The sequence below is a fragment of the Talpa occidentalis genome, unplaced genomic scaffold (assembly GCF_014898055.3).
Source record: "Talpa occidentalis isolate TD23 unplaced genomic scaffold, MPIMG_talOcc4v2.1 talOcc4.4, whole genome shotgun sequence".
Lineage (NCBI taxonomy): Eukaryota > Metazoa > Chordata > Mammalia > Eulipotyphla > Talpidae > Talpa > Talpa occidentalis.
In genome coordinates, this window is record NW_023604295.1 from 159,152 (window position 1) to 171,305 (window position 12,154).

The window sequence follows — 12,154 nt, forward strand, 5'->3', positions numbered from 1 at the left end:
ATAAACCCGAATTCAAAACCTGACGCCCGCACGCGCAGGCCGAGGCACCGGCTCCCGGGAACGGCCGGCCACGGGGACCCGCGCCCCGCGCAGCAGCCACGAGCGCTGGGAAGCGCCAGCCGGAGGGCACCGTCCCCCACCCGCCAACCCAGAGGGTTCCGGCGCCCTGAATGCTGCCCAGGAGCAGGCCCCTGTTCCTTTCTCACCGGGGGCCCTGACCGCCACTGCCCCCTGGCCCCGTCCCGGCTGGTGTGGGTGCCTCGCAGAGGTGGTGACGGGGTTGGCTCCCATCACTCTGCGCGAGCTTTCCAAGGCCTGTCCACACAGCTGCCGTTCCTTTTCATTGCCAAGTATTATTCCACCAGCAGACACACTGCATTTACTCGGCCACTATTGGGGGGACACTGAGTTGTTCCCACTCTGGGTCTATGGCAAGCGGTGGCAATGGGAAACTGCCTGCGAGTACTTGGACACAGACCTTTGTCTCTCTCAGGGACACCCGGCCACAGGCTTGCCGGCCACGCCGCTGCTCTGGTCCAGCTGCCATGGGACCTGCAGCATCACACCCCCAGCACGGCCCCCAACTCAGCGCCACCCAGTCAAAGTAGGATCCCAGACATTTACACCGATGGACGGCAGGAGGACCAGAGCAGCCAGAGGGGAACAGCCATAGGCAGGTGCCCGCAGAGGGGAGCTGCGCGGCAAGGTGCCCGCCGAGGGTCCGGGCGGAGCCCCAGCGGCAGCGCGGTGGAGACACAGAAGCATGGTGGCGCTACAGGCCTCCCAGGAGCAGACATGGCTGGGCGGAGGGACGGCCACCACACACACAAAATGACCCGATTTCCTCAGACCAAAACCAAAAATCAGCCGAAAACAGCCACAGTGCTGAACGTCAGGGCGCAGCAGCGTCTGGGCCCGGCCGCAGAAGGGGAGGGCGTCAGCACCTCACGGAGGTCCTTCTTCTGCCCAGGGCCCCGTGGAAGGGCCGGTGCACCCAGGAGGGCTGTTTGCAAAGCGCAACCTGCATCAGAGCTGTGTCCAGAGCACGAGTCCCTCCGTGCTGACCATGGAGACCAGGGAACGTGGCTGAGCAGCGTGGCCCCCTCAGTGACTCAGAACCGCCGCCCTCGTCAGAAGTGACAGGTGCCAGACAACGGCCCCACCCCACGCCCGGGCAGAGGCGGGACTGTCCCTGCCGTGACCCAGGAGCCAGCTGGGCCCGCGCCCCTCAGCCCCCAGCCCCTCAGCCTCATGACCCCCCGTGCCCACCAGGCCAGGAGGCTCACCCACGAGGCCCGAGCGGCAGCAGGGCGCTCACAGGCACGGTGGCCACAAGGGCCAGGCCCAGGGGGCTCCGAGCAATACCACACAGGCGGGCAGAAGACCATGAGGGTCAGGAAACTACTCCCTCCCACTCCCGGCCACAGTCCCCTAGAGCTCCCGCTGCACCGGCTGCAGACAGCGGTGGTGGCAGGCTGTGGTGACAGCAGGGATGTCCACGTCGGTCACCAAAGCAAAGCCTGGGCAGCACGGCCCGCACGACACCCCGACTCACGCTCAGCACACAGCCCCCGCGCAGGTGCCGCTTCAGCGTCCGCTCCAGCCGCGACACGGCCCGGCCCAGCTCCGCTTTCTCACGCGCTGCCGCGCCCAGTGCGCTCCTCAGGGCATCATTGTCGGCCAGCAAGACGCCTGCCAGCTCAGCCCGCAGCCCCGCCGGCACGTTCTTGGGGGGAAGACAGGCAGAGGATTGTGGGAGGTGCCGGCTGCCATCGGTCGCCACTTCAGCCTGGCTGGGGCTTGGCACAGAGTGTGGGGTTGGCAGAGCTGCCCCAAAGGATGGGGCAGCGGCTCGGGCTGGCTGTGGACAAGCCCCAAGGGGGCCCCGCTGTCCCCCAGGGGCCCAGGTCCTGTCCACAGACCTGTCGTCTCCTGAGGAAGCAGCGACCCGCCCAGGTGGGCCATGGGGAACAGCCGGCACACACAGACGGGGCAGGGCAGGCAGGACCTTGGCAGGACCTTGACGGGGCAGGAGCCACCTCTGCATTCTCAAGAGTGTGCAGCATTCACAAGGGACTTTTGTCTAAAGACTCAAGGCCCGCAGGGAGCTCTGTGACACCGAGGCAGCCATGAGTTGCCCTGGGCCCCGGGAGGCCGGGTAGACATCACCCATGGCACCCAGCACGCGCCCTCCCTCCCGGACCCACGCCAGTGCCCACCTCACCTGGGAGGGGCTGGATGCGCTCAGCTCGGCCCTGAGCTCCTGCAGCGTCCGCAGCAGAGACGCCACTGCTTTCTCATTGGAGGACGTCCAGTCGTGCAGCGTCCTGCAAGCGGGACGGCAGTCAGGTCCACGGGGCCAGGCCGGGCGTGCCGAGGGCCCCATCTCAGCCACCCGCCCCAGGGCGCCCACCTGTCCACGGTGCGGCTGACGAAGCTGGTCAGGAGGCCGGCCACACAGAGCAGCTGCTGCCGTGTCTCCTCCAGGCCCCGCTGTTGCTGGTGGAGCCCGCTGGGCTGAGGGCAGGGTCGCGCCGCCTCCAACTCCCGCGCCGGCTGCTGCAGCTGCTTTGCCTTATGCTCCTCACGCTGGCGCCGCAGTTCAAGCTCACGCTGCCGCCATGGAAACATAACGGGGGAGAGGCACTCACACCCGTCCGGAGCCCATGGGCTCGCCATGGCCACCCCGGGCAGCTGGATGCCCAGGGCCATGGGCAGCGGGCTGGGGAGCTGGGGCACGGCTGTGCAGCCACACTGCGAACCCCCATGCCTGTCCTCCTCTGGCCCCCAGCCCTCCCAGGAGGAAACGCATCAGGGACGCCAGCCGAACAGGGCCAGGTGAGAGGAGCCGCCGCTGCGGCCACCATGGGCAGGGGCCACAGGTGGGGAGGGCCTGGGGCTCCTCTGGACGTGCCCTGAGATGGTGCTATGAGCCTGCACGTGCCAAACTCAGGCCACTGCAGAGGCTACAAAACCCCGCAGACACAGGTGCCACGAGCTCCAGCAGAGACGGCCGACAACCCGCCAAGAGCAGTCGCGCCCGAACCAGCGCACCACCACGAAACCACCGTGACACGGAGCCTCGACTGGGAGGACAGAGCCAGCGGCTCGGGGCAGGGAGACGGGGCTGGCTGGCGAGCGAGGCAGACGCTCTCCCAGGTTGGCAGACTTGCAACCGTCAGGCTGGCGTCCGCCCCACCCAGGCTGCCCGAAGGGTGCAGAGGGCGACCCCCACTCCACACAGTGTGACTCTGTGTGAGGAGAGGCCCAGAAAACGCACCCAGAACAGCGAAACTGAGCAGCCAGGCCTCAGCGCCGTGGGGGAGACGGCCGTGCCCTGGACCCACCACCGAGGCCACGGGCAGAGGCTGGCGGCGCTTGGTGGGGGATGCCCAGGCTCGCTCAGACGTGGGCGCCAAGCCCAGTCTGCTCTGCAGGGACCGCAGGCCAGTGCCTGCCCGGCGGCTCCTCGCTGTTGCTGACGTTGCGGCTCTCACCTGCGTCTTCTTGTCTCCCTGCCACCGCGACCCCATCCATGTCTGGTCCGCTCCCACCGGCCCGCCTGCTCTCTCAGCCGCCAGCGTGCCCGCACTACATCTGCCTGTGACCACGCGGGCTCTGCCCGGCCACACTCCAGTTCTGCCCGGGTGTGGGCGTTGCCTGCAGTGTGCTCCAGGCTCTCACCTCCTCCTCCCGCTGGAGCTCCTCAGGGCGGGTCTGCACCTGCTCAGTCCCCAGCATCCACGGCGGGGGCGGGGGACCGGGCGGCTGCGCCTCAGAGGCGGGTGGGGCCTCCTGGGCCCTGCGGCTTAGCTGCTCGGTCAGCAGGCGCTCGTGCTGCAAGGCGGCGGTCAGCTCCCGCACACGGCCCCGCTCGGCCTCCAGGCTCTGCTGCAGCTCGGCCAGCCGGCTCCGCTCCTGGGCCAGCAGCGCCTCACATCGTGAGGCCTCAATGCGCAGCTCCCGCTGCAGGTTGTCCCTCGCTGCCTGCTCATGCTTCAGCGCCACCCGCAGGCGACTGCTCTGCGCGCGCTGCTTGTCCAGAGATGCCCTCAGTGCCTGCGGTGCGAAACAAAGTGGGCAGCCCATCAAGGCAGGCCACACACCCCGATGTGCTCCCGGGCACCCAGGCGGTGGCCTGGGGCGGCGTGGGGCTGAGAGCGGCTCTGCCCCTGGACACTGTCCCCAGGCTGCCTGGCTGCGCCTCTGGGAAGGGAGGGTGGCAAGCTCAGGAGCCAGGACGCATGGTGGTCAGGGCGCAGGGGCTGGTGCTGCCTGCCGGGGCACAGGCTGGAAGCTGCATCCAGCCGTGCAGCGTCTCCAGCAGCTGTGCCAGACAACGCATGGGGCCGGCCGGCCTGCCTGCCCGCCCGCTGGCGCTACCTCCAAGGCAGAGGCACTCTGGGCCTCCCTCTGCACGAGCTGCTGCTGCTGCTCCTCCAGCCGGCTCTGCAGGGTGCTGCCCCGGCCGCGCTCGCTCTCCAACTCCTGCAGCGCAGCCTTCAGGTCCTTCTCCTGACCATCCAGCAGGGACCTGCATGGGGCGATGCTGGTGTGAGGGATGTGGGCAGCCGAGTGGCTCCCGCACATGCGCCCCGGCCGGAGGGTCTGCAGAGCCGGCTGGCCGCACCTCAGCCGCAGCACCTCCTTCCGCACGTCGTCCAGGGAGCGCAGCAGCCGCTCGTTCTCCTGCCGGCACTGGCGGAGCTCGGTGCCCAGGGCCCGGGCCGCAGCCTGCTCGGCCACCAGCAGCTTGCGCGCGTGGCTCGCTGCCTCCTGCTCCTCGCTCAGGGTTCTCTGCAGGTCGCTCGCGATGCTCTTCTCCTGCTCAACCTTATATGCCAGCAACTCCACTAGGGGGTGGGGGACGGGACCAGCGTCACCGTGGCCTGAGCGGGCAGTGGGCATGTCAAGCATGAGCAAGCCCAAGGGTGGGGCCCGTGTGTGGGGCGTGAGGCTGCTTGGGCCTGAAGCTGCGCTTCCAGGGAGCCTGGCACTCAGGGCCACGGCACTCCCGCCACCCCCACACGAGACTACTGGACTGGGCTGTGTCCAGCCCTGCCCTCTCACACTGCAGGCATCCCCCACCCCCGCCTGTCCAGGACGGGCCACATGCCCTCTGACCCAGGGCTGCTCGGCCTGGGGTCCAGAGGGAAAGCTGGAGTTGATCGAGATGGACCGGCTCTAACGGGGCCACCCTGGACGCCCAGAGGAGTGACCAGCCGGGGGCCGCCCTGGACACTGCCCCGTCTGCCAGTCCTGCCTGCGTGCCTCCCGGCCCCCTTCAAAGACCCCAGGAGCCCACCCGGTCACCCCAACACCACAGAGAAGACAGCCAGCACCACTCCAGAAACGCCCCCAGAGCCGCGCACAGGCCATAGGGGTGGATGGTGTGGGCCAGGCCCCCACCCTGCCTCTGCTCCTCCCCCGTGTGCTGGGGACAGGTGGCTGCCCCCGGCCAAGTCCAGCACCTGGCCCACAATACTCAGGGTCAGGGTCGGATGCCAGCCACAGGCTGGACACCAGCTGGCAACTCCAGACCCTGTGGAGCAGGCATAGGCGCCCGACCCCTCCTGCTGTCATGCCCAGAGACTGGCCACTACGCGGACCCGCCCCCCACGGCAGCCGCAAGCAGGGATGGGGTGAGGAGAGCTGACTCCTGCCTCTGCCCAGCACCGAGATCCTGGCCGGGATGCCCACCCGCTGGCCACCTGCCAGCCACCTAACCATGGGGTGCACCCGGGCGCCCACCCTGCCTGCGCAGCTGGTGCTCCTGCCGGCTCCCGCGGGCCTCCGCACTGGTCAGTGCCGCGCACAGCTGCTGCAGCTTCTCCTGGTTCTGCAGGTGCGTCATCCTCAGCTGGGCGCGCAGGGCCTGGACCTCGGACAGCAGGCTGCTCCTGTCGGCCTGGTGGGGGCGCTCCAAGGACTTCTCCTGCAGGGCTCCCTGGGCATGGGCAGCGGCCATCACGCAGGGCCTGGGTGCCCCTCTGCCATGGCCCTCACCCCATGCCCCTGCTTTCTGGGCAGGCCCCGCTCAAGGGTGTGCTGTCCGCTCAGCTGCCGGCCAAGGGGGATGCTCCCCACTCCAGGGAAGCTGCACCCATGGGCAGCCGGGCTACAGGGCCCCGCTCACCTGCTCGCAGACCACCCGCTCCAGCTGCTCCAGCAGGCAGCCGGGACCCCTGGGGTCGGGGCCACCCAGCGGGTGCTGCAGCTGCACCTGGATCAGCTCGCGCTCCTCCTCGAAGGCCTCCCGCACGGCCTGCAGGAACTCCGCCCTCCAGTTCAGGCCCAGGGCGGCAGGCTCCTAAGGCAGTGACAGGCGCCCTCAGACGCTGCGTGGAGCAGGACCACGGGCACAAGCTCCCCCACCCAGTCAGAGCCCGCTGCCCTCCAGCAGAGTGGAATTGGCAAAGGGGATGCAAAGACAGACCCCTCCCCCAGCCTCGTCCCTGCTCGAAGCCTCGGCAGCACCAGGCCGTGGGGGTGGGTGGTGTGGGCCAGGCCCCCACCCTGCCTCTGCTCCTCCCCGTGTGCTGGGGACAGGTGGCTGCCCCCGGCCAAGTCCAGCACCTGGCCCGCAACAAGGCCTCTCCTGGCCAAGTCCAGCACAAGGCCTCTCCTGGCTGCCAGCCTCTGGGTGCAGAGTGGACACAGAGGCCTGTGACTCAGGTGCAGGCCACGCCCTCCACCTGGCACCCGACCCCTCCTGCGGCTCCTCCCCCCAGGCATGGCGTACAAGATGCTGGACATGGCTGAGGCCCGGCCAGTGTGAGGGCTGCTGGCCAGAGGTGGCTGCTCGCCCCGACCCCCATACCTGCTCTCCCTTCAGGGGTGCTGGGCTCAGGTGTCCCCTCAGGGCCGGCACCGCCTCCAGAAGGCTCTGGCCCCGCCTCAGCAAGTGCTCCAGTGGGGCGCTGGGCTCCCCCTTGCTCAGGGCACTGGGGGGGCCCCAGTACTGGGACAAGGCCAGGATGTGGTGGCTCTCATCACACACCATCTGCAGCAGTGTCTGCCGGGGACGGGCATATGGGGAGTGGGACGCGCATCCTCCGTGGCCCTGCCTCTCGCGCTGTCCCGCCCAGGGACGCCAGCCCATCGAGACGACTGGGAGGCTGGCGTGAAGGAGTGCGTCTCTTCCCTGAACACCCGGGGTGGCCCTGCAGTGCCGGGTCTGCCGTCGTGGCAGAGCTGGCTCCACAGCAGCACCCTTGCCCTGCCAGGACCCCAGGAGGCACCGCTGGGCCATCCAGGCTGCAGCGGCCGGGCCTGCCCCTGCCGTTACCTTCACTTGCTTCGGATGCAGGTCCTGCTCCCTCACCATGCCCAGGGGCCGCCGGGACCTCGCAGAGCTGAGAGGTGCAGCCGCGAGACAAGCAGGTGGGGCATCGGGGCTTCCAGAGCCTGGGCTGACCACCTCTCCAGACGCTGCGCCGTCACCTAAAGCACAGCTCAGCATCAGGCCGCAGAGCCTGGCCCAGCCACCTGTGGGCGCAGCAGAGCGAGGCAGGTACGCCCTGACAGCTGAAGAGCCACGTGGCCCTCGTTGAAGGAGCCGCCAGCAAGCCGCCCAACGCAGCGAGCAGCCCCAGCAAGAGTGAGATGGCGGTGCCACAGACTGAGCACAAGACGCACATGTCGGCACCCACAGCGCAGGCTCGGGTACTCTGCCCCTCCTGCGTGCTTAGGCGTTTCCAGGTCCCAAAGTGAGACCCACCCCCGGGCTGCGGGACAATTGGGGCAGCCTCCGGCAGGGGCTGACACTCCCCAGACCTGAGGACCAGGGCACCTCCAGGGCAGGCGGTGCTGGGAGGGTGCTGACCCAGGACGGACAGCGAGAAACTGGGGCGCATCAGCCGGGTGGGGACCCTCCACGCAGTGCAGGCTTCCACCCGGAGCCCACGATGGGAGCAGCCCTCAGGCCCACTTCAGGCGGGTGGGCCCTGCCCACTCCCGCCTGTGCCCCGAGGGAAAGCGCCTGCTGCCCCCACCAGCACTCAGCCTGTGGGAAGGAGGCCGCAGGCAGCCTCGGGCCACGCCCCCAGCAAGGCTGCCAGTCGCAGGTCCTCGAACACGCAAGGAATGTGCAGGCAGGAGCGGAGAGAGACGGACACAGAGAAACAGCCAGCTCAGCTGACAGAAGACGACCACGACCAGCATCCCCAGGGGAGCAGCAGGGGGGCAGCCCCGAGCGCAGGCAGCTCAGAGCCAGGGGCAAGCAGAGAGAACATGGTACAGGGCCTGAGACACTCAATCCCAACAATCCTCATAAATCCCCATAAACACGGTAACAAAAAGCGGGAAGTAAGAGTTCTAGCCCAGGAGTCCCACACACGCTGGCCACAGAAGGCTCCAAGGTCTTGAGGAAACACCCCCAGCCCGCGCTGGGTCGCACCATCGGTGGCAGCAGGGAGACCCCTGAGGCCTCCCCAGAAAGGCCTCCACGTGCCTTCTCTCGCGCAGTCTCTGGAAACGGGGCACAGGGTGCACAGGGCCTCATGGATAAGCCGCTGGAGGCCTGAAGAAGGCCCGGGTGGCCAGTGTGGACATGCTGGACGTCAGGACACAAAAACAAGTTTCCAGAAGCAAAATGACATCAGGTCTGCAAATGGCCTGAACACACACCCGGAGACAGAGACAGGCAGAGCCGCCAGCGCCAGCCTGCGCCCGCAAGAGGGGCAGCTGCGTGCTGGCCTGCGCCGAGCAGGGACGACGTCCCGCAGAGGTGGTCAACTCACTTTTTTCACTTCCACTGCTCTTTCCTTCTACCCCAGGAGCAGGTGATGCTGACTTTTCTTGAGAATCGAGAGATGTTATAAAATCTTCGACATCTTTCTCCTGTTCAAATAGGCGGATTTTAAATGTCCGAGTGCTAACAACGCAGCACGTCGTGGGCTGAGCTGGCCAGATGGAAGGTGTCTGGGCCTGAGCTGACCATGTTCCCACAGAGAACACAAAGTATCCAAAAGCGCCTCAAACCCCTTTGGTGCACCTGCTGGTTTTCAGAACGCATTGAGAGCAACAAGTATTGCAGATTTAGTTTTTGGTGCCACTTCAAACGGGGCGTGAAGACTTCAAATAACACACATCCCCTCGTTTATTCATCTCACCCGAGATACATGACCTCGAGCTACGTCAGAAAAACCATCTAATTCAAAAATCAGGGACTGACGTATCCTTGACACTAGTTAGCGTGACACGTGGCACCTGCTCGTGTGAGATGCGACAAAAGTAGCCCAAAGAGCTCTGTGGGGCAGCGGGAGACGGGTCCACCAGGGCCGGCAAGAGGGCACAGGCCTGGGAGCGCCTCACCCCGTGGTAGGCCGGAGTGCCCAGTGCGGCACCACCGCAGACACGGCTGGGGCTGAGAGGCCGACCGCCCCACCCGGCCACCATGTCAGGGCTGTGCCATGTGGCCGCAGCTGTGACCTGGGCCCCCAGTCACGTCCCCAGAGGAAGGTGGGCACCCACAGCTGAGCCCCCCCGGCACCGGGACCACCTACCACACACGTGCGCTGCAGCCTGTCCGCGGCTGACCAGGACTCGGCCCACCATGGGGCCTTCTCCACCGCCAGCACCCCTGGGTCCCAGAGCAGCCCTGACTGGTCAGCCTGGAGCAACGAGGTGCCCGCCCCAGCCCGCAGCGGGGTGTCCAGGCTACGTGGGCTCGGGGCGCCCGAGCAGGGCGTAAGGGGCAGGCTGGGCGGGGGCTCCAGGGTCGAGTCCTTCCTGACGAGCTCGGGGGAGCCCCAGGAGGACCGGTCCATCGCCCGTGCCCCGTTCTGCAAGGGTTCAGCCCCCCAGGCATGGGCCTGGGGGGGAGAGCCCTGGGGGCTGCCGTGCCAGGGGGCAAGTGGGGGCAGCGGCTCGCCCCACCAGGCCGACCCCTCCGCCCCGGGGACACTTGGCCACGCGCCCTGTGCCCCTGGGCCCTGATCTCCAGGGACACCACCGAGCCTCCATGCAGTCTTCTCAACAGTCAGTGCGTCCGCGGGAGGCGAGTCCTCTGCCTCCTCAGGGCTCCCAGAGCCACCGCTTGAGCTGCTATTTTCTGACACGTGTGACAACGCCAAGGGCTGCTGGAACGCTGGGTCCTCGGCTTGGAAGTCCTGGCGGTTCATGGAGCAGACCAGACGGCTCAGTCTCTCCTGAAGCTGGTCCACCTGGGTGATTAGACCCACTGCCTGCGGCCGGTGGTCTCCGGGCAGCTCCTCCTGGGCCTGCAGGAAAACAAGACGTTGGTCAGGCGGGGTTGGCCGGTCACGTCGCTCTGCCTGGGCCTTACAGCCAGTCCCGAGCACCACGACACACTAGTCCCTCAGTATGAAGATTTCAAGTTTGGGTTTTCTTCGTTGCACAAGAGACATAACCGAGGCCTGACGCCTATGGTGAGAGGAGCAGCAAAAGGCAGGAGTCCGGGGCCCGGGCGGGTCTGATGGTCTTGGGCCCCATGCCAATGAAGGCTACAGCCCCCAGGGCGTGACCTCAAGGGCAAGCGGTAATGCGGGCCCATCCAGCACTCAGCCCAGCAGCTGCGCCCCCTCCCAGCTGCCCTGCGGCAGGTGCAGCCGGTAGGAGGAAGCCTCGAAGGCAAGCACCACGTCCTCCAACCGGCCAGGTCGCCCACAGGCAGAGTGGACTGACTGCTCTGTGCTGACCAACAGCAACATCAAAGGAAAAAGGAAAGTGGCTCATTTGAGGAAAAAAAATAAATCAAAAGCAGCTCCCGGCGGGACGTGATGGCAGACACACCAGGCGGACTGCGAAACAGGCACTGGCTCAGAGAACATAAAGGAAGACGCGGAGCAAGCTGGGGGGGGGGGGGGGTGGCGGACGCTGCAGGGGGTGCGGTGGCACACACCAGGGACCCCGCCAGGCCAGTCAGGAGGAGCCCGGGGCCGAGAGGCCGCCGGCTGAAGCAGGAACTTGCTGGGGGACAAAGGCAGGTTTGAGGCGGCAAACGAAAGGCCTGGTGGCCCTGGGGACAGAACAAGGGGACGACGGCGTCTCGGTGAAGCGAGCAAGTCTGGTGGGCGCCGGGGTGGGGGAGGGAAGCCAGAGGCCGTGGAGAGTCCTCCCGCACGTAGCCAGGGGCACAGCCCCGCACACAGCGGCCCGCTGGAGGACGCGCCCCTCGAGCGCAGCGGGACAGTGGCGACTGGCCTCACGCAAGGAGCCTCTGACCGGTAGACTCTCCCCAGAACGCCGGGGGCTGGTGCGCTCACGGCGCACAAAGGAGAATCCGACCCGGATTCCCAGCACCCAGCGGCATGGCCCGTGGGCCCGGGGGAGGAGCGGCGGTGCCAGGCGAGGCCAGCCTGGAGGGGTCCCTGGAGTGGCCTGTGCGGGGGCCGCCAGGCGAGGAGCAGGACACCAGCGTGGCCCAGGGGGGGCAGTGAGGCCGTGGCAGAGGCAGCGCCGGCAGCGATGACGCCAGAGTTATTGTGACAAGAGCCTGTGCCCCGCGCTGTGGCCTCATCGCGACTCAGGAGAGCGGCGCGTGGGCTCTGCTGGGCCCGTGGCTCCAGCGGTGGCTCCCGCACGGCTGAGGGATCTACTGGAGACCGCCAGTGCGGCCTGGGGCACATGGCGCACAGAAGCGACTGTGACGTCAGAACCGAGGGTGGGAACAGAGTGCTGATGTCACGGAAGCTGACCCGGCACAGCCCCACCAGACTGTGCTGGCATGGGGGCAGCAGAACCAGCCACACGAGACCGGAGGAAAACAGCCACGGAGCAGCTCAGGGAAGCACCAACTGCTCTCACGTCACCCCAGGGCACAGACCCAGCCAGCAGGAGGGAGCAGGGTGGGGAGGCGCCCAAGAGCACCAGGTCACCGGACCCCTGCCAGGCAAAGTGAACCCCAGAAAGATCACCGGGCACGGGAGGAAGTCAGCAACCTGAAGTTTCCCAAAAACACTCTGCTTCCACAGCGTGCTGTTAAGCACTGAGGAAAAAAGCCCAAGGGGGTGCGGCCTCCCCGACGAGGCCAGGCACCAGGGCCTCAGCAGCACTGGCGTGGCAGGGCCTGCACCCAGGCACAGGGACAGCCCGCACAGAAGGCCGCAGGGCACGGCACCAGCCTCGCCATGACGCTGGCCACACGGGGACCCGTGCCAACCCTCAGCATGCGAGAAGCGCTCAAGCCGCG

At 67.4% G+C, this 12,154-nt stretch overlaps 1 protein-coding gene across 1 annotated transcript in view; it reads right to left on the reverse strand.

Annotated features, from left to right (window-relative positions):
• LOC119257061 (pericentrin-like) overlaps window positions 1-12,154 on the reverse strand; it is a 38,142-nt gene that overhangs the window by 1,069 nt on the left and 24,919 nt on the right. Inside the window, exons 27-38 of the mRNA XM_054700590.1 lie at window positions 9,507-10,223; window positions 8,742-8,841; window positions 7,289-7,443; window positions 6,821-7,015; window positions 6,137-6,310; window positions 5,752-5,947; window positions 4,631-4,853; window positions 4,384-4,534; window positions 3,685-4,059; window positions 2,414-2,613; window positions 2,225-2,327; window positions 1,541-1,726 (exon numbers count right to left, since the gene is read on the reverse strand). Of these exons, the coding sequence (XP_054556565.1) occupies window positions 1,541-1,726; window positions 2,225-2,327; window positions 2,414-2,613; window positions 3,685-4,059; window positions 4,384-4,534; window positions 4,631-4,853; window positions 5,752-5,947; window positions 6,137-6,310; window positions 6,821-7,015; window positions 7,289-7,443; window positions 8,742-8,841; window positions 9,507-10,223 (2,775 nt within the window). The remainder of the gene's footprint in view (window positions 1-1,540; window positions 1,727-2,224; window positions 2,328-2,413; window positions 2,614-3,684; window positions 4,060-4,383; window positions 4,535-4,630; window positions 4,854-5,751; window positions 5,948-6,136; window positions 6,311-6,820; window positions 7,016-7,288; window positions 7,444-8,741; window positions 8,842-9,506; window positions 10,224-12,154) is intronic.